Source organism: Callithrix jacchus, chromosome 18 (genome assembly GCF_049354715.1).
Source record: "Callithrix jacchus isolate 240 chromosome 18, calJac240_pri, whole genome shotgun sequence".
Taxonomy (NCBI): domain Eukaryota; kingdom Metazoa; phylum Chordata; class Mammalia; order Primates; family Cebidae; genus Callithrix; species Callithrix jacchus.
Window position 1 is genome coordinate 36093225 of NC_133519.1, and position 20929 is coordinate 36114153.

Genomic DNA, 20929 nt, shown 5'->3' on the forward strand with positions numbered 1-20929 from the left:
GAAGTAAGAAACTTGTCAGTCTTCCAAAAATAACAATTCTTTGTTTTTTTTTTCTTTTAGATTTGATGGTAGAGTGGTAGCAAAGCTTCCTTTTACCCCTCTTTCTTATATCCAAGGACTGTCTCACAGAAATCTGCTGGGAGATGACACCACAGACTGTTCCTTCATCTTCCTGTATATTCTCTGTACTATGTCGATTCGACAGGTGAATGATTACATCTACCATTTAATATGTATATTTTTCCTTGCTGTCATGCCAATTAGCTTTTACTTCTGTAATACTAGAAATGTTTACCCATTGTTACTGAGTTCTTTAAGTTGCTCATTTTAGAATTCCAGTGTATCATCCAAAAGCCATTTTAAATTGCAAGGTCTAGATTACTGATCCTTAGGGATGAGAAGTAGTGATAAAACCAAATATAGATTCCATATCCCATTCTTAGAGCTCTCAGGCTCCTCCTTTTATCACAACTGCCTAAAGCTACAAGAGTAGAAAGCGGGTTTGGTCTTCCCAGTATCATTTCTTCATAATAGACCAGCACCATTTAGCAGTTCAGGAGCACAATAAGTGTAATAATGTGGTAATTTTAGATTATTCACAGCTGAGATAAAGTTTAGGTTATAGAATTTACATTTGGCCAACTTGGTGATTTGACATTCATAGTGAAAAACAGTGAGAAATAAGAAGTAAAAGGGTTATGAAGGTCCAGAAGAGAGGTATAAAATTTGATTAGTGGGAAAAGGTTCAAGCAGAAAGTGGCTTTTGAGATGAGACTATGAAAGTGAAAGGGTGGCCAGGTGACGTGGCTCATGCCTGTAATACCAGCACTTTGGTAGGCTGAGGCATGAGGATCACTTGAGCTCGAGAATTTGAGACCAGCCTAGGCAATACGGTGAGATTACATCGCTACAAAAAATTTTAAAATTAGCTGAGTATGGTAACATGTGCCTGTAGTCCCAGCTACCCTAGAGGCCAAGGTGGGAAGGTCACCAAAGCCTGGGAGTTTGAGCTTGCAGTGAGACTTGACTACATCACTGGACTTTAGCCTGGACAACAGAGTGAGACCCTGTCTCAAAAAAAAAGAAAAAAAAGGTGAAAGGGATAATTAAGGTCTCTGCTCAAAAATTCTTTATTTTTATTCAGTTTCTGAACATACTTCCATTCGTCAGGCTTTGTAATGGTAAGGTTTGCACATGTGTAAATATGAACAGAAATCTTTCAGTATTTGTTACATAAGTGATTCTCTTTTTTCCTACTCCTTCTGAGTACTGTCTGTAGCAGAAGATTTTTGATTGATCTGTGTATTAGTTTGTTCTTGCATTGCTATAAAGAAATACCTGAGACTGAGTAATTTATAAAGAAAAGAGGTTTAATTGGCTTATGGCTCTGCAGGTTGCACAGGAAGCATGATGCTAGGTTGTACAGGAAGCATCTGCTCAACTTCTAGGGAGGCCTCAGGAAACTCACAATCATAGTAGAATGCAGAAGGGGAGCAGGCATGCCACATGGCCAGAGTAGGAACGAGAGAGAGAGGTGGGAGGTTCTACACACTTTTAAACAACCAGATCTCGTGAGAACTCACTCACTACCACAAGAACAGTACTAAGGGGGATGGTACTAAACCACACAATTTGACATGAGATTTGGGTGGGGACACAAATTCAAACCATTATCAACCTGTCATGTGAGAATCAATGGGAAATCAAATTACAGTTCATGGCTCACCAAGATCTTTTTCATTGTATTGCTTAATATTTTTTCCCAATTCATATCTCATCACATCCCCACAAATACAGCACTTTGACCATTCTGGCTTGCTTAATAGTTTTCATGTTACAGTCACTCAGATGTACTTTTCGCTTCTGTGTTTCCTTCTTTCTGAGTGCCTCCCTCTTCTTTCTTTTAAACAAAATCAAGTTTCAAGGCTTCCTTTTCTGGCACATATTTTCTGGCACTTACTGCACTGTGAAGGTTAGCTATAAGAGGAGCATGACTAAATACAGAAATATCAAAAGACTATTGTAATAGTGTAACAAAAAATCATTATATTATAAACTATAACAGTGAAGAGAGGGATGAAAAGGATGGGACAAGATTGAGAAATAAATAGAAGGTGAAACCAGCTGAACTTAGTTATTAATTTAATGTGAAGGAGAAAAGAAAAACTAAGATGACTTGCATTTTCTGATTTTGGTGACCAAATGGGGAAAAGTTTCACTAAGAGGTGGGGAATAGTTTATCCAACAGGTTGGGAATAGAAGAAAGAAGAGTATGCTGGTTAGCAGACTGCTGAGTTTGAGGTGTTTGTTGAATAGCTACATAATTATGTCCACCAAGAAGTTGTACTCAGGCTTAGCTGAAGTATATACTAAAATTTTTGAAATAGTCTCTGTAATAGGCCTACCTTAGCCCATTTTCTGTTGCTGCAACAGTATACCACAGCCTGGGTAATTTATAAAGACAGTTTAGCTCACAGTTCTGCAGGATGTCCAAGAGCATGGTGCTGGCATCTGCTGAGGGTCTTCCTACTGCATTGTAACTTGGTGGAGGACATCACATGGTGAGAAGGCAAGAGCGAGAAGCAGAGAAAGCTCACTTTTATAACAAAGCCACTCGTGATAAGGAATCCACTCCCATGATAATGACATTATCTGTTAATGAGGGCAGAGAGATTAAATTTCCACCACATGAACTTCTCAGGGACACATTCACACCATAGCAGGAGTTTATCCTAGTGAAAGCTAAGGTAATGACAACACAGATCTTTTGATCTCTGTGGAATATTGCTCTTTAATTTGATTGTTTAAGTCTGAAATTTTTTTTTTTTTTTTGAGACAGAGTTTCGCTCTTGTTACCCAGGCTGGAGTGCAATGGCGCGATCTCGGCTCACCGCAACCTCCGCCTCCTGGGTTCAGGCAATTCTCCTGCCTCCGCCTCCTGAGTAACTGGGATTACAGGCACACGCCAACATGCCCAGCTAATTTTTTGTATTTTTAGTAGAGATGGGGTTTCACCATGTTGACCAGGATGGTCTTGATCTCTTGACCTCGTGATCCACCCGCCTTGGCCTCCCAAAGTGCTGGGATTACAGGCTTGAGCCACCGCGCCTGGCCTAAGTCTGAAATTTTACAATTGTAGCTTGGGTTGACATCTTATTAAAACACAATGATGTATATATTTCCCTTTAAGCACCAAAGAGCAATTCTGGGTTCTTTTGTTTTTTTCTTTTTTTTTTTTTGAGATAGTCTTGCTCTGTCACCAAGGTTGGAGTGCAATAGCTCTATCTTGGCTCATTGCAACCTCTGCCTTCCAGGTTCAAGTGATTTTCCTGCCTCCTGAGTAGCTGGGATTACAGGTACCCACCACCATGCCTGGCTAAGTTTTTTGTAGTTTTAACAGAGACAGGGTCTTGCCATGTTGGCCAGGCTGGTCTCGAACTCCTGACCTGAGGTGATTCACCAGCCTTGGCCTCCCAAAGTGCTGGGTGCCTGGTAGCGTTCCATTCTTAAGTGTTGGCATAGGAAACATGGAGGCATGAACGTTTGCAATGGACTACAGTATAGGAACTACTGAATCTAAAATGGTTGGTGGGATGTAATAGGAAGTGAAGTTGTCACTGAGGAGGATTGCCTGAATCTCTACTTCATGATGTAGCATTAAGGGATTTCTTTTTTCTTTCTTATGCATCTTATAGTGCAAATCTGCTGGTGACAAATTAAATCTTCATTTATCTGAAAATATCTTTATTTTATCTTCATTCTTGATGGATATTTTCATTGGACATAGAATTCTGAGTTGGCTTTTTTGTTTGTTTTAGGCTTTAAGCATTTTAAATGCCTTTTCACTATTTTCTGGCCTCCGTTGTTTGTAAAAAATTCTTCATGTCTTTGTGTTCTCTAAGTAATGTCACTTTTCTGTAGCTGCTTTCAGATTTTCTCTTTGAGATTGGTTCTCAGAAATTTGAGTAGGATGTGCCTCGGGTATTTTTTATTTTTATTTTTATTTTTTTTTGAGATGGAGTTTCGCTGTTGTTACCCAGACTGGAGTGCAATGGCACGATCTTGGCTCACCGCAACCTCCGCCTCCTGGGTTCAAGCAATTCTCCTGCCTCAGCCTCCCGAGTAGCTGGGACTACAGGCGCGCACCACCATGCCCAGCTAATTTTTGTATTTTTAGTAGAGATGGGGTTTCACCATATTAACCATGATGGTCTCGATCTCTTGACCTCGTGATCCACCCGCCTCGGCCTCCCAAAGTGCTGGGATTACAGGCGTGAGTCACCACTCGTGGCTCTTTTTTTGTTGTCTCTCTGTGTTTTAGGATTCTTTCTCTATTTTGAGTAGCTATGGTTTTCCTCAACCTTGGTTTTTGGTTCTTCAAACCAGTAAGATTGTAGTTTATTCTGAGTTTTAGACTCTTCACAGTGCTGACTGGGGTTATGCCCTCCATTATGAGATTTTCAAAAAATAAAATAAAACATTTTATCTTTCTGCACTACACTAAAATTCAGAACATTCTCTCTGAGTGATCCTCAGAGAAGGAGCTAAAAGAGATCTAGGGACATTTTCATTGGAAAGATGGGGGAGAAAGAGAAAGAGGGACAGAGGAAGGAAGTGAGAGAGAGAGAGATTGTCACTTAATCCCCTGACCCCAGCACGAAAGACCTTCATTACAAAGAGGGCCTTTGGTCAACCTAAGACAAAAAATATTCATTCATCATTACAAAGGAAGTAACATTATTCTAGTGCAGATTTGATGTGTTCATCTTTCAGAATTTTGATTTCTACTTTGTAAGATATATGTTAAGAAGGACCCCGAAGGGGGCTTCAGTTTTCTACCCTATTTTGTTTTCTGTATTGGGCTTCTTTACATCACATTTTATTTTTCAGAAGTCTTCTGTTAAACTCTGTGAATTGTGTACAAAAAAAAAAAAGATGAATAGAAGTTTATTTTAAAAATTAGGACTGGCATGGTGGCTCACGCCTGTAAGCCCAGCACTTTGGGAGACTGAGGCAGATGGATCCCAAGATCAGGAGATTGAGACCAGCCTGGCCAATATGGTGAAACCCCATCTCTACTAAAAATATAAAAATTAGCCGGGTGTGGTGGCGGGTGCCTGTAGTCCCAGCTACTCAGGAGGCTGAGGCAGCAGAATTGCTTGAACCCAGGAGGCGGAGGTTGCAGTGAGCTAAGATGGCGCCATTGCACTCCAGCCTGGGTGACAGAGCAAGACTCTGTTAAAAAAAAAAAAAAGAAAGAAATTTATTTTACAAATTAAAAAATAAAAGAGTTCTTAAAGGCTATAAGGGTCTGAAAATGATTGATCTAGTCAACCCTGTTTTTTTTAATGGTAAGGAAATTGAGATTTGGTAAAATGAAGACAGTCCTATTATTTTATTGTCTAGTTTGTCAGCACTAGAACCCAAGTTTTCTGATTGCTAACCCAATAATATTTCAACAATGTCAAGCTTGTACTGTCTGGTTTTCAAAGTAAATATTTAATCTCTACATTATTTTTCCCAAGTAGTCTAGTCAGATATAATGTGAGAACCCTGGTAATATTGGAATGTGTCGTTTTGAAGTCATTAGATTTTATACACAACTTTGTTGAGACAGTAAAGATATGTATGGGGGCTGGCCTCAGTGACTCATGCCTGTAATCCCAGCACTTTGGGAGGCTGAGGCGGGCGGATTGATCACTTCAGGTCAGGAGTTCGAGACCAGCCTGACCAATATGGTGAAACCCTGTCTCTACTAAAAATACAAAAATTAGCCGAGTGTGGTGGCAGGTATCTGTAATCCCAGCTACTGTGGAGGCTGAGGCAGGAGAATTGTTTGAACCTGAGAGGCAGAGGTTGTAGTCAGCCAAGACTGTACCACTACTCCAGCCTGGGCAACAGAGCGTGCCTCAAAAAAAAAAAAAAAAAAAAAGATTGTGTTATGGTAATAAATGAGATATTGGAATTAATTGGAAGTGAAGACTGGTTGCCAGATGCCAGAGAAACTAACAGAGTGAACTGAGGATTGTCATGGGTGTGTTATTTTAGCTAAATGACTAAGGAATAAAATTTAGCAGATTGTGTTTATCACCATTGACCTGGGTCTTCCCAAAGTGTCAAGTAACCAACAACTTCCATTTCTTGATCACTGGGTCTTAATCTTTGTAAAGAGGAAAGAACACAACTTCTATGGTGGCATTTTTCTGGTTTTCATGCCAATAGAAGACACAATTATGGGAAAATGTTTTTCCTTTGTTTTTCTCTTCTGAGTATACACTCTTCATTTGTTACCTGTTACACAGGACTGGACAGGAATTCAAAATAATTGTTTTACATCTTTCCAAAACTTGATTGCATCTTACTATATTTTACATTTGTATTTTCTTTCATAGCATCTTTGTTATATATTAAAACTCCTGTTTTTAGCTAAATGCATATTTCTTTTTTTTTTTTTTTTTTTGGAAACGGAGTCTCGCTGTATCACCCTGCTGGAGTGCAGTGGTGCAATCTCAGCTCATCACAACCTCCGCCTCCCCTGTTCAAGTGATTCTACTGCCTCAGCCTCCCAAGTAGCTGGTATTACAAGTATGCATAGAGATGGGTTTCACCATGTTGGCAAGGCTGGTCTCGAACTCCTGACCTCAGGTGATCCACTCACCTCAGCCTCCCACAGTGCTGGGATTACAGGTGTGAGCCACCACGCCCTGCCGAAACTGAAAATTATAGACAGTGCAGTATTGACAAATCCAGCCAGCAGACCCATTCTTGAAGAAAATGCCTGTAAGAAATAGCTAATGAATATTCTTCATATGCTTCATGTTAAAAATAAAAGATTATCTCCTTTTATGATTCTCCACTTCATAAAGATCAGCCACTTTGATTAGTAGGCCAAAGTCTCATCAGGTATGGAAGGCTTTTACTGTTCTATGATTTTCATTGCATTGTAGGCCTTTTAAAAAATAATATAGTAATAATCATCCTATTACAGGTCATAATGGTACCTTTAATTTATATGAGTTGCCTTTGCCTGAGAGCTACATAAAACATGTCTTCTGTATATTTGATATTAAAACTCAATTCTTACTATGTTTTCTTTACAGAACATTCAGAAGATTCTTGGCCTTGCCCCTTCACGAGCTGCCACCAAGCAGGCAGGTGGATTTCTTGGCCCACCCCCTCCTTCTGGGAAGTTTTCTTGAACTCAAGCAGAACTTTATTTTCTATCATTCTTTCTAGACACATACATCAGACTGGCAACTGTTTTGTAGCAAGAGCCATAGATAGCCTTAGTACTTGGGCCTCTTTCTAGTTTTGAATTATTTCTAGGCCTTTTGGGTATGATTAGAGTGAGAATGGCATCCAGCAAACTTGATCATGCTTTTGGTCCTAGATGGTTTTCAAATAAGCGAATTGATTAGTTAAGTTCAGGTGATGTTTATGTAATGAAAAACAAATAGCATCCTTCTTGTTTCATTTACATAAGAATTTTCTATGAGACTGACTCTCAAGGCCCTATGTATGCCCTGCAAGAGATCTAGAAGGAAGATTTAGTTTGTATAACTCTTAATTGTAACTGTTTGTTGAGCTGTTTTTTTTTTTAAGCCAAATATATGACATAAGATCAATAAAGAGGCCAAATTTTTAGCTATGTTATGCACAAGGAGAGATCTGTTTCATTTTGCTTTGCCCTATTTCTAGATGTAAGTTTTAGCATTGGCCAGGAAGGGCTAAAAATGAAGTTTTTAAGGTACTATACTTTTTTGCCATACTTCACTCATGTACTCAAAATACAGAGTTGTCCTGGTGTAGGAACAGGAAAGCAGGAGTGGAAAGGAACATAATAATTCATGGGAGTTTAAAAATCAGGGTCTTGGCAAGTAACACTGATGACTGAAAAAAAAACCAAATTAAATATAAATAAATAAATTAAAATGAGGGTCCTCAACCATTCTCTTCATATCCTATTACAGTCTCTTGGATTCTTGTAGGGGCACTCTTAGATCTCCTTTGGAGGCAAGGATACAGTTATATGTTGTTAATCTTGCAGAGCTTTCTTTTAGTCACAATAGCCTTCAGTTTCTGCCATGTACCATGATCCTCCCCCATAATCTACGGAATTAGGAGTCCTGTGTGGGGTCCGCTCAATAAATATGCACATTCATCAAATGTCTACTTAAATGTGAGTATTCTACCAGTGAGAAAAAACACATAATTTTCAAAGTAATAACTGTTAAACCAACAGCAAACTTCTTTCTTATCAGCACCATAAAGTCCAGAAGACAGTGGAAAAATAACTTCACAGTGCTGAGGAAAATAAGTATCAACTTAGAATTTTATTCACAACATTCGAGGCAAAATAAAGACATGTTTGCACATAAAAAAATTAAGACAATTCAATTATTAAAGGTCATATTTCAAGGATAGAAAAGAAAATCTGTCCAAGGTGAAGGTATGGGATACAAGAAACAATGATCAACAAAGAAATAAAATATATGGATAAATTTAAATGTTTTATGGATTATATAATTTAAGAATTATCCCAAGACGACCCTACAAGGTAATCACTGTTCTTTTTTTTTTTTGAGACTGAGTTTCGCTCTTGTTACCCAGGCTGGAGTGCAATGGCGCAATCTCGACTCACTGCAACCTCCGCCTCCTGGGTTCAGGCAATTCTCCTGCCTTAGCCTCCTGAGTAGCTGGGATTACAGGCACGCGCCACTATGTCCAGCTAATATTTTGTATTTTTAGTAGAGACGGGGTTTCACCATGTTGACCAGGATGGTCTGGATCTCTTGACCTCTTGATCCACCCTCTTCGGCCTCCCAAAGTGCTGGGATTACAGGCTTGAGCCACCGCGCCAGCCCTGTAATCACTGTTCTTACCTTCATTTAACAGATGAGGACGCTGGGGCACGGGAGGTTAGTAACTTGCTTCTCATCACAGAGCTATTGAGTGGCAGAGTCAGGATTTGAATTCAACCATTGTAAAGACAAATAGTCCAGACTGTCAAGCTCTATATTACAGCCTCCTCATAGGTATGCGGTGATTCTCTTCTCATCACCTCATCTCCTCAACTAGACTGTGTGAGCTCTCTCAAGTTGGACTTTGTCTTTTTTTTGTTCTCCTTTTTACAAAGTAGTCAACATGAGTGGGAACATAGCAGGAGCTCAATAAAAGCAGATAAAAGGGAACAGAAGTCCCTATTTTTATCAGAAGGATGTCTGATAATGGATGATGATAACTTTTAATGGTCTTTTCTCCATGTCATTGACCACTATAAGCAAAATAATAATTTTAATGATAATGAAGAAAATGATGCTCCTAACAATAATGACAAATATGAAATATCTAAAATAAAAAATGAAAAGAAACCATCCTCAAAATTCTGCCATTGCCTTTTTAAAGTGAGAATGTATAGCACACTCTATCACTCATACCCTGAGGCTTTGAAGTTGGTGCTTTCTAATTCGATTCCTTATGGGCCAGGTTTTTATATACAAATTATGTTTCCATAGTAAAGGATAAATAAGAGGAAGAAGTTAAAAAAGGAGAGGAAGCAGAGATTGCATCTATTCACCCTATTCATTTAAAATTTTTCTTTTTTCCAAATATATTCTGCTTATGTATATTTACCCTGTTCTTAACAGCACAATAACAAAGATACATTACAGAGGAAATAAAGCTCACATCACAAGATTTAAGTTCAAGGAGTTATTAAGGGCTACTGCAGCCCCACAATTAGCTTTCTTAAAATTTCTTGTTTTGAAGAAATTTCAAGACTAGTTATTTGGATGACACTCTTTAAGTCCACAACATCACCAGATCATTGGAGATGACATTTCAAGACAGGCCTGTGAATATCTCTCAAAACACATACTTTGGCTATTTTCCCTATGCAAAAAGAGGTGGATTGTCTCATGTCTAGTGAAAAACAATCAGCCCTTACTGATATCTGTATTAGGCTATTTAGGTTACACTCATAATATGTTAAAGTAGTATGTTTTCAAAAATGAAGGTAAACCTGAGTTTATTAACAGATTGCATTCTAAAGGCTAAGCTAGTTTGGAAATTGGAAAGCAAATGTGTGTAGGTATTCATGTGCCCTTGACTAGACTGGGCCTCTCTCTACTGGTATGTCATTCTCTCTAACAGGGTCAGTTACTTAAAATGACATCAGACAATTGATAGAACATCCAGATCCCCCTTACTTCCAGAACAAAAGCATTTTACCATATACTAGTATGAAGTAGGTTTTTTTTTTCTGACTATTTATACTTATTTTGTGTATTTCAATACTGCCCTTTAAATAAAAGTACTATATACTTTCTCTTTTTTTGGATTAATTCTGCTCAAGTTACAGTCTTTTAATTTATTCTAGTTTGAGTTTTAAAAAAATTTAGAATGAAAAAAATCTCAAAAAATATATATAGAGAGAGAATATATATGTGTGTATATATATACAGAGAGATAGATAGATAGAGAATGAATAAACACCTAGGTACCCATCCTCCACCTTTGACAATTATCAACTCCTAGCTAATTTGTATCATCTATAATCCCATCTGCTTCTTCCCTTTCTGTATTATTTTAAAGTAAATCTTATAATTTATCTGTAAATATTTCAGGGCTTTAAAAAATATGTATAATCTTAATACCATTTTTACACCTAAGAAAACAGACAACTCCTTCATACTATAAGTTGTCTATAGATGTCAAAAATTTTTGCAGTTTTTTTGGGATTAGGAACCAAATAAAGTACTGAATGTTGCAGTTGGCTGATACACATCCTAAATATCTTCTATTATTGTGGTCCTGAAACTAGAGTGTATCAAAATCACTAGAGCCTTGTTAAACTGCTGGGACCCACCCCAGAGTTAGTGATCTGTAAGTCTCTTGTGGAGTCTGTGAATTTGCCGCTCTAACAAATTCCCTGGTGATGCTGAAACTGCAGGTTTGGGGTTCAGTTAGGTATTGGTTCATCACCATCTCTCTGCCCTCCACAACATACTTGTTCAAGAAGTTGTGTCGTTTACCTTGTAGAGTTTTTATTAGTTTGGATTTTGCTGATTGCATGCTGGTTTTTTCATATTGTTGGTTGTCTCTTTGTAATGTGAGCAGCTTTTGATCTATTAATGAGTTATTAAAAATGATGGTATTCTAATTATAGTATTCCTTCATTTATTATCTAAAATACCTTTGTAGATAGAAACTTCTCCTCATCTACTTTTTGGGGGAAAGTTAAGAATAAATGTTTAACTCCTTGGTCTTCAAAATAATGAGTTGTTTATTAGTATCTTCCAATAGTGAATAATTAATGTGTATGTCATTAGCAATTCATGCATTTAAACATATTTGATGTACTTCAGTCCGCTGAAACTATTTCTCTTATGAATGCTCAAATTGTCCCATTTTTGGCCAGTGAGAGCCTCTTTAATTGGCTCCTGAGTCCATCTGCATGACCCTTGTTGTCATTGATAGCATCTTTAAGTGATATAACAAGATGTTCTAAGGCTCATCTTGTGTATTTCCTGCCTGACTTGAAAACAATTTCTCCAAAGAGGCTTGTTTCCTCTTTACCAGAAAATGGCATTTGGAAATTGGAATCAGAGCACTAGAAATGTTCACTGAGACTGGGTTCGTAGGTTTCTAGGCCTTTCTGTGGACTAACGTTGGTATTATTTGTTGTTTTCATATAAAATACAGTGTGAAATTATACTGATACGGCCGGGCGCAGTGGCTCATGCCTGTAATCCTAGCACTTTGGGAGGCCAAGGTGGGTGGATCACCTGAGGTCAGGAGTTCAAGACTAGCCTGGCCAAATGGTGAAACCCCATCTTAAAGAAAAAGAAAAAGAAATTATACTGATACTCAGTGCTACAGAATTTTTACTTAATTTCTTTGGGCTGTGTCTCCTTATCAAAGCATATAAGAATTCCAATTTTCAGCATGTGGCTGATAGAATATTACATAATTATTCATTAGTATAATTGAAAAATATACACTCAGAAGTCTCGGAATATCAACATAAACATTACCAACAATATAGTTACTGGAAATAGTTTAAATTTTGTTTTTTGGGGGGTAGAAAACAGGGAGGATTGTGTAAGCTATATGTATCACACTATGGGTTCACAGTCCCAATACTGAGATTTCAAGTTATCTGGAATAGTTTCTTTAAGGTTATTGCCAACAGAATATACATTTACCTCTGTTTGATTTTACTTCCAATTTTTAGAGATTATTCTTTAATTTTACTTTATATGTTTTGATGGGTTTCTAGGCTTTGCACAAAAAAGCATACTTAAGCTACATAGAGATGGGCACCCATTACCACACTTCTCTTATGAGTTTAACCCCACTCATAAGCCCCATAATGTGTGAAAAGATGGGTGGGTAAAATTCTTACCAGAAACAATTTAATTTTAAGCCAATAGTGGGGCTGGCAGGGACACTCTGCAGTGACATTGCCCCCTTACATTTCACATTTGTTGGCTAAAGGGAAGAGACCTACTGGGAAGAGAATATTATGTGGGATGTCACCAACATTGACTTGGGTCCTTATCACTGTCCCCTTAAGTTTTCTGCAGTAGCAGAAACCTTTATTCTAGTTTCCCTGACTCCAGGAAATCTTTATTCTAGTTTCCCTGACTCCAGTTTACCTTCTATTTTGCTGTGGCAATGATTTTTTGTTTTGTTTTTTGAGATGGAGTCTTACTCTGTCTCCCAGGCTGGAGTGTAGTGGCATGATCTCGGTTCACTGTACCCTCCACCTTTTGGGTTCAAGTGATTCTCCTGCCTCAGCCTCCTGAGTAGCTGAGATTACAGACGTGCACCACCACATCTGGCTAACTTTTGTATTTTTGGTACATATGGGGTTTCACCATGTTGGTCAGGCTGGTCTTGAACTCCTAACTGCAGGTGATCCACCCACCTCAGCCTTCCATATTGCTGGGATTACAGGTCTGAGGCATGCACCCAGCCTGGCTATGATATTTGTAAAGTATAAATCTGATTGTGTTACTCCTCTAAGGAAAGTTAACCAGTGGCTCCCAGTAGCTTTTAAGTAAATTTAAACTCATTAGCACATAAAACCATCCCAACTTATATCTCCATCCTCTTCCAACCTCTGTACCCGAGTATATCTTGTCCTCTAGCTAAGCAGATTTATTAAACAAATTATGCATTTTTCATGTTCTTTTTTATTTTTATGTTTTAAGATAGAGACTAGGTCTCACTATGTTGCCAGGCTGGTCTTGGACTCCTAGGCTCAAGTGATCCTCCCACCTCAGCCTCCCAAAGTGCTAGGATTACAGGCATAAGCCACAGTGCCCAGCCTTTCATGTTCTTTTTGGACTTTACTACCTTTGTTTTCTCTGCCTGGAATATTCTTTCTCTTATTTGCCTGGTTTTCTTTTCTTTTTTTTGAAACAGAGTTTCGCTCTTGTTACCCAGGCTGGAGTGCAATGGCGCGATCTCGGCTCACCACAACCTCCGCCTCCTGGGTTCAGGCAATTCTCCTGCCTCAGCCTCCTGAGTAGCTGGGATTACAGGCACGTGCCACCATGCATGGCTAATTTTTTGTATCTTTAGTAGAGTCAGGGTTTCACAATGCTGACCAGGATGGTCGCGATCTCTTGACCTCATGATCCACCCGCCTCGGCCTCCCAAAGTGCTGGGATACAGGTTGAGCCACCGCGCCCGGCTATTTGCCTGATTTTCTTCGACTTTTCCTACTTAGCATCACCTTTTAATGGTTGGGTTAGATTTCTCCTCCCTGTATTTCTGTTAGAGCCTTTCGTATATGAGTCATTCATTTAAAAATGGACAATTAACTTTCTAAGCTTCAATAGCCTCATCTGAGTTAATAACTCAGTCAAAGCTCGCTTATCTGATTTCCAATTATCTGAGTCTTCAGATGGATCCTCCCAGTTCCCTGTGAAAAGGTAGATGACCAACATCCACATCATGCTGAATGCTCTCAACCATGCTTCCAGTCAATTGTATAACATAATTTATCTTACTTGTTATTTTAATTACGTACATTGACTAAATATGTTAAATCATGAAATATGAATACAAAAGAAGGATTACTTCTATGAAACTTAAGCTGAATGACTTGAAATAACAATTAAAAAGTTTCTAAAAATAATTGCTGTTGGTGAAATAACAAAGACTAAAAAAACGTTAACAAAACCTGTAGAAAGATTCAGCACTATTTCTTAATATCTTAATTCATACTCCACTTTAAAGAAACCAGAACTGGAAATCAGAGATGATGGGTTTGGTTTATGCAGAAAAAAACAACAGTATTTCAATCAATAGACTCATACTCAAGGAAAAGGCCTTGGCCCTACATCAAAAGTGAAAAAGTATATATGTGTATGTTTTAAGTTAAAATAAACATGTCTAAAGTATGTATATATGTATTTTTTTCATAATCTGACCCTTTAATTAACTTTTTAGATTAACCTGCAAATTACTGGTTCTAGTTCATATCAGATAAATAGGTTTTTACCTTATAATGTTCTTGATGGATTCTGTAAAGCAATCGATACTATATCTGGCATATTGAAGTCATCTGCTCTTCAAACACAGAAATCCTATGAGGGAGATAGGATATCTTTTTATTATTTACATTTTACAAGTGACAAATCATGATTTATCTAAGATCATACACTAGTAAGTGACAGAACCAGGAAGAACCCAGATCCTTAGTTTTCAGAGTCCATGCTTTTTCTACTGCAGCACCTGGTAGGGCTGCCTCCACTGGGGCTACAAGGTAAAACTGCTCAACTTGAATCCCATCTGGACCCGTTACCCTACATGCAAAAGATCTTCAAAATATCTTTACATAACACCGTTGGGGTCTTTAGAGTATCATTTAGATGATGATCATTGTCTCTATTCCATTTTTTATAAAGCTTTCCCACATTACCTTCATTGTCTAAATAGTATATTTTAACAAGACTTTTTGAATCTTAGAAGAAATTTAAAAATTATTCCACTGTCACCAGAGAAGTCAGGAAGAGGATGAATGTGAGTCTACTTAAGCCTACTAAGAGATGATATTTCAAATTTCAAATGGCCCTCTGCAGATGGAGGCTAAGCACATTTTAAAACCCAGAAACTTATATTTGGATCCAAAATTCATCTAGCTGCTCAGAAATCCTTCAATATAATAAAAAAATCCTTTTTTTTAATACAAAAATGATCTTCAGGTTTATAGCTATTTCAGCCATTTGCTGAACTGTCAATTGGATCTTAAACAGGGGTCATACATATCAAGAAAATAGAAAAAGCCTGAAACCTTGATCTGGTAACAAATTGTTTCATTCTAGAGAAAATTTTACAGTTTTAGGCAAAATGGGGCAATACTTTAGTGCAGGGTCTTCAAACTTTTTTGACTGTAACTCCACAGGGAGAAATACATTTTTATTGAAACTATTTACTTCTTATATGCACTTTGATAGTTTATTTCATTCTTCAAAAAATTTGGTTGTAATACACTAATTTTACCACTCACTAATGGGTTGTACTAAGCAGCAACCTTTTGGAAAAAAAATAAAGTTCTCTTTGAAACTTGAAGAATAAGGAAATTTGGGTGAAATCAAGTGTGGAGCACTAGAGAACACTTTAAATTAGATGTGGTGGATTTATCTAAGATTTTGACTATATTATAGTAATGAATAACTCAATGAAAAAAAATCAAGAACAACTAATTTTCTAGAAAGGCATTATTAGGCAAGAGTGTGACTTCTTTCCTTAGATATACTTTCTAGAAGACCAGAAAGTGCAAGAATCTGACATTTATATCATGATAAAATTGCATACATTTGTTCACCTATTCACCAAGCACATTTAAAGTACGACCAGTTTGCAAGACCCTGTGCTAGGGGCATTGTGGACACAAAGGTGAGTTGAGTAGAATCTGCTCAGAAATCTTACAACTGGTAGCTACTGTGAGCAGCAGTTTTCCTCATCTAACAAAAGAGGACAATAAGTCCTGCAATGGCCTGCATACTCATAAAATTGTTACAAAGATGAAATGAGAATAATATATATAAAGATCCTTTGTAATTGAAGGGAACATTACTAAAAACACTTGAATAGCGAAGTGTTCAAAAAATTTGGATTCATATCCTTTCTATATACACTAAGCAACCATTTGACAATTTTTCTTTTTTCCCCGGTAATCATTAATTTATAATGACTCTAGGTTGGAGTTAGATTATTTTTGTTAAGATTGTTTTCATTTGTCTGAAAGCTTGAACTTTATCAAGTAAAATCTTGCTGATAAAGTCCTAGATTTCTGGATGAACACATTTCATTTTCTTCTAGTCTTGGCTGTGCTCCATGTTCACTGGTAATTTAAGGTATATCATTTAATTTAAAATCTTATCTTCTCTACCAATAAAAAATAAATAAAATCAATATTCTGCTTATCTTACTAGATAGGACTTATTGATGCATAATAAAAATTAAAACATACAGATGACTTCAAATAACACAAAGTACTCTTATGTCTAATCAAAAAATGCCAGGACTACAGGTACAAGGATCATAATCTCTATAACTGATATGATGCAATCCTTAAACATCCTAGTGATACGAATGTTACTGCCCCATTGTGATTCTTCCCAGTGATGTCAGAGCAACTCAACAGCACCAGGGTAAGTGCAGGGATGAATAATAACACATAGTCTGGATCCTCTAGGACCAAGGGTAATACACATTAATGATTGTGATGTATATACTGCTATAGAGGTAGGTACACAGAAGGAAACTATTGATTCTGTTTGGTGAGGACTTTGGGTACTGTGTCAGCAAAAGTTTACAAAACAAAACCCTTGCTTTCAAGGATCTTAGAGTATAGAACGGATGGCTCTTGGATGAACCAACAAAGAATGGTAAGCAGAGATGAATACTGTGTTACAGGAGCACAGAAGAAGACATCTAACTCAGGTCCAGGAAGGGTTTCTGAAAAAGGTGACAAAAACCAAGTTCTGAAGGCTTTATTGAAATCAGCAAAAAAAAAAAGAAAGAAAGAAAACTGAAGGAAAAGCATTTGAGACAGAATGAATAATATACACAAAAGTAAAGAGGCAGGAAACAGTAGTTTAGGATGGTTGATGGAGCATGGGGGACACGTGGGGAGGTGGCAAGTAGTGAGGCCAATTCAGGATAAGTGAAAAGGTTTGATATCTCTGAGAAGTCACTGACTACAGGCAGGGAAGTGGCATAACTAGATCTACATTTTAAGATCACTCTGGTAGCAGGACAAACACAGATTAGGAAAAGTCAAGCCTTTGCAAAGGCTAGGAGGATTTTGGTTAATGTTAAGTGCCTACAGTATGCCAGGGGATACCATGGTCACCAAAAATATACATAATCACACCTTCATGGAGTTTCAATCTGGTGGGAGAAATAAATGTTAAATGAATACCTAATTACAAAAAGTAAGTGTTCAAAATAACTGTGAGGGAATATGACCTTCCTCCAGTCATGATTTAGTCATATGGGACAAACACTGGGACAAAATGGGGGGCTGTATAAGTCTGGGAAAAGGGAAAAATGGGTCAGTCATGGTAGCTCACGCTTGTAATCCCAGCACTTTGGGAGGCCAAGGTGGGCAGATTATGTGAGGTCAAGAGTTCGAGACCGGCCAATATGGTGTTTAGCCAGGTGTGGTAGTGCACACCTATAATCCCAGCTACTCGAGAGGCTGAGGCTAGAGAATTGCTTGAACCTAGCAGGCGGAGGTTGCAGTGAGCCAGGATCACCCCACTGCACTCTAGCCTGGGTGACTGGGTGACAGAGCAAAACTGTCTCAAAAAAAGAAAAGGGGAAAAAATGACTTTTGGATAATATAAAAATACTAAAGAATATGCACAATGATTTAGAGAGACCATTCAAGATAGAAGTGGGTTGCCCAAAAGGGTGATTAGGCCCTTAGTTCCTTTGGCTGGTTGGCTTCTCTTATTCTATATTTTGCTTTTTGCTGCCACCTGGTTCAGGGATAGTTCTTTCTATCACGACCAAGTAAGTACCCAGCCTCAACTTCTGGGGCACCAGAAAAAGCAAGATGGTGATCAAGATTTCAAAAAGGCAATTTAAATATGTTTACCTCATTCTTTTTGTTGTTGTTGTTGTTTTTAGGCAAAAGCCACATATTAATTTACCTCATTCTTGAAGTTCCTTCTTTGTTGTTGAATGAGTTTGCTTTTTCTTTTCTGCAACTCAGCTCACTGCTTATATGTGCGTGCCACCTACTGACGAAAATTGGCCCTGCCTGCTTCTTAGGGAAATGAGTTTTGTATCTACTGTTCAGGGGAAGGGAGACAGGTAGAGTAGATCACACACTGAGAAAACTTTAGAATGGGTCCCCTGGGCTAGGATTACAGCTCACACCTATAATCCTAGAACTCTAGGAGGCCGAGGTGGGCGGATTGCTTGAGCCCAGGAGTTTGAAACTAACATAGGTAATATGGTGAAACTCTGTCTCTACGAAAAAAATACAAAAATTAGCTGGGTGTGGTGGTTGGGGCCTATAGTTCCAGCTACTTAGGAGGCTGAGGTGGGAGGATCACCTGAGCCCAGGGAGGTTGAGGCTGCAGTGAGCCGAGACCATGGCCACTGCACTCCAGCCTGGGCGACAGAGTGAAACCCTGTCTCAAAAAATTAAAAAATAAATAAGAGTGGGCTCTGAAGGGGCCAACGGGAGGCTTCCTATGGTTGAGCATGAAGACACAGACCTGGTAAATGCACAGCAAGTATTATTACACTTTTTATTCCTAGGCTCTCCTTGTGCCACTCCTCAAGCCTCTCCTTCCATGCAAAAACAAAACAAAACAATAAAAGAGCTTTGTTTCCCCCTTAACAAGGTGAGAAATCTTAAAAACAGGAGCAAAAGAGGGCAGGTAGATCTGGGAGGGTCTCTCTGGCATGGCTTTTGACCCCCTTGTCCCTCTTGTCCTGGGACCACTGTCTTTCCTCTTATCACGTCTCCAGTCTGCCAAGGCCTTCCTCCGTCCTGGCTCACCTTTGCTCCGTGTTTAATTTCCAGTGTGTCCTCTGCGGCCCTGTTCTTTGCTGAGACTTTGCTAGATTCTCCATTTTATTATAGAATGCTCCTACCACTTGAACTAAAAACCTCTTTCTTATGAGGGAAATGTCAATGTAATTACATAAATATGTCTGATAATCCATGATAATTCACAACCCTCTTGAGCAGATGCTGCTGTTTCTTTGCTCCTCTTGTCTTCAGACCAAGAGGTGGGGTTGATGCACTCTTAGCTACTCATTGCCTCATCCTTTTTTACAAAAAAGCCTTTTTTTGGCCGGCTGTGGTGGCTCCCACCTGTAATCTAAGCACTTTTTAGTTTAGGAAAACACCTGGGTTCTATTTTTTTTTCCTGTTTTTAGGCAAAGAACTGGGAAACTTGAAGAGCTTACTTTGTTTCCCTTCTCTCAGAGATGACCGTCCCATACTACCTACTGTCCAACGTTTACAAATCAATGTTTCCTATACTTTGTCCACTTTTCTAGTTGTTTGAGGCAGGAAGGAAAGTCTGGTTCTGGTTATTTCATCAAGGTTGGAAGCAGAAGTTTCCTTTTTTTTTTTTTTTTTGAGTCGAAGTTTCGCTCTTGTTACCCAGGCTGGAGTGCAATGGCGCGATCTCAGCTCACTGCAACCTCCGCCTCCTGGGCTCAGGCAATTCTCCTGCCTCAGCCTCCTGAGTAGCTGGGATTACAGGCACACGCCACCATGCCCAGCTAATTTTTTGTATTTTTAGTAGAGACGGGGTTTCACCATGTTGACCAGGATGGTCTCGATCTCTTGACCTCGTGATCCACCCACCTCGGCCTCCCAAAGTTCTGGGATTACAGGCTTGAGCCCCGCGCCTGGCGGAAGCAGAAGTTTCAATACCCACTTCAGATGAGAATATGGAAGCTAGAGGAGGAGACAGTACCTCCCAGAAGGCACCACCAGGGACTTAACATAGTCTTGCTTCTCTCAAATCTTGTTACTCTCCTTTAGCAACTTACAAGTCAGACCCTCAGATTTGTTGAGGACTTAAACACGAGCTTAATCTTTTCCTTCACATCCTTTTTCTTTTTAAAAAAATTGTTTATTTTTTTGAGACAGGGTCTCACTATGTTGCCAAGGCTGGCATCGAACTCCTAGGCTCAAGTGATCCTCCTGCCTTAGCCGTCTAAGCAGCTGGGATTACTGGCCTGTGTCACCATGCCCAGCTCCTTTCTATTTTCTTTTCTGCCATAATTCCAGGTGTGTATGGCATCCTTATTGTTGACCAGTCCAGTAAAGCAGCTCCTACTTATTGAGTACACTGTGCCAGATATTTTACAAATATTGTCTTCTTCTTCTTCTTCTTTTTTTAAGGGTTTTGCTCTGTCACCCAGGCTGAAGTACAATGAGACAATCTGGGCTCACTGCAACCTCCGCCTTCCAAGTTCAATCAATTCTCTTTTTCTGCCTCAGCCTCTGGGGTAGCTGGGATTACAGGCATCCACCACCACCCCTGGCTAATTTTGTATTTGTAGTAGAGCCAGGATTTCACCATGTTGGTCAGACTGGTATAGAATTCCTGACCTCAAGTGATCCACCTGCCTCAGCCTCCCAAAGTGCTGGGATTACAGGCGGGAGCCACCATGCCCGGCCTACATATGTTGTCTTCTTACATTGCTCCTACCAGTTAGTTATAATTTTCTCTCTCTCTTTTTTTTAATAAGAAAACAGACACTGAGAAGGTTTAGCAACTTGTTCAAAATCATTTGTTGTTAAGGGACAGAGCCAAGATTTAAAAGTAGCTATTGCTCATCATCTATCTTGTTAACTAGCATTGCAATTCCTAGACATTCTTTACTGCAGACTTCTCCGCTGCACTCCAAAAATTCATTCCCATGAATT

The 20929-nt window shown here is 38.7% G+C and overlaps 1 protein-coding gene and 1 long non-coding RNA gene across 3 annotated transcripts in view; one reads left to right on the top strand and one right to left on the bottom strand.

Moving 5' to 3' along the window:
- The window catches only part of TMCO1 (transmembrane and coiled-coil domains 1), a 32644-nt gene extending 21483 nt beyond the window's left edge, over nucleotides 1-11161 (top strand). Inside the window, exons 6-7 of one of the 2 annotated variants that reach the window (XM_035278942.3) lie at nucleotides 61-205; nucleotides 7101-11161. In XM_035278942.3, coding sequence (XP_035134833.1) covers nucleotides 61-205; nucleotides 7101-7199 — 244 coding nt within the window. In that variant the 3' untranslated portion in view covers nucleotides 7200-11161. The remainder of the gene's footprint in view (nucleotides 1-60; nucleotides 206-7100) is intronic. The other variant, XM_035278943.3, reaches the window with a different exon arrangement.
- The window catches only part of LOC144580080 (uncharacterized), a 33286-nt gene continuing 19453 nt past the window's right edge, over nucleotides 7097-20929 (bottom strand). Inside the window, exon 2 of the long non-coding RNA XR_013528955.1 lies at nucleotides 7097-14600. This is a non-coding gene — a long non-coding RNA (uncharacterized LOC144580080). The remainder of the gene's footprint in view (nucleotides 14601-20929) is intronic.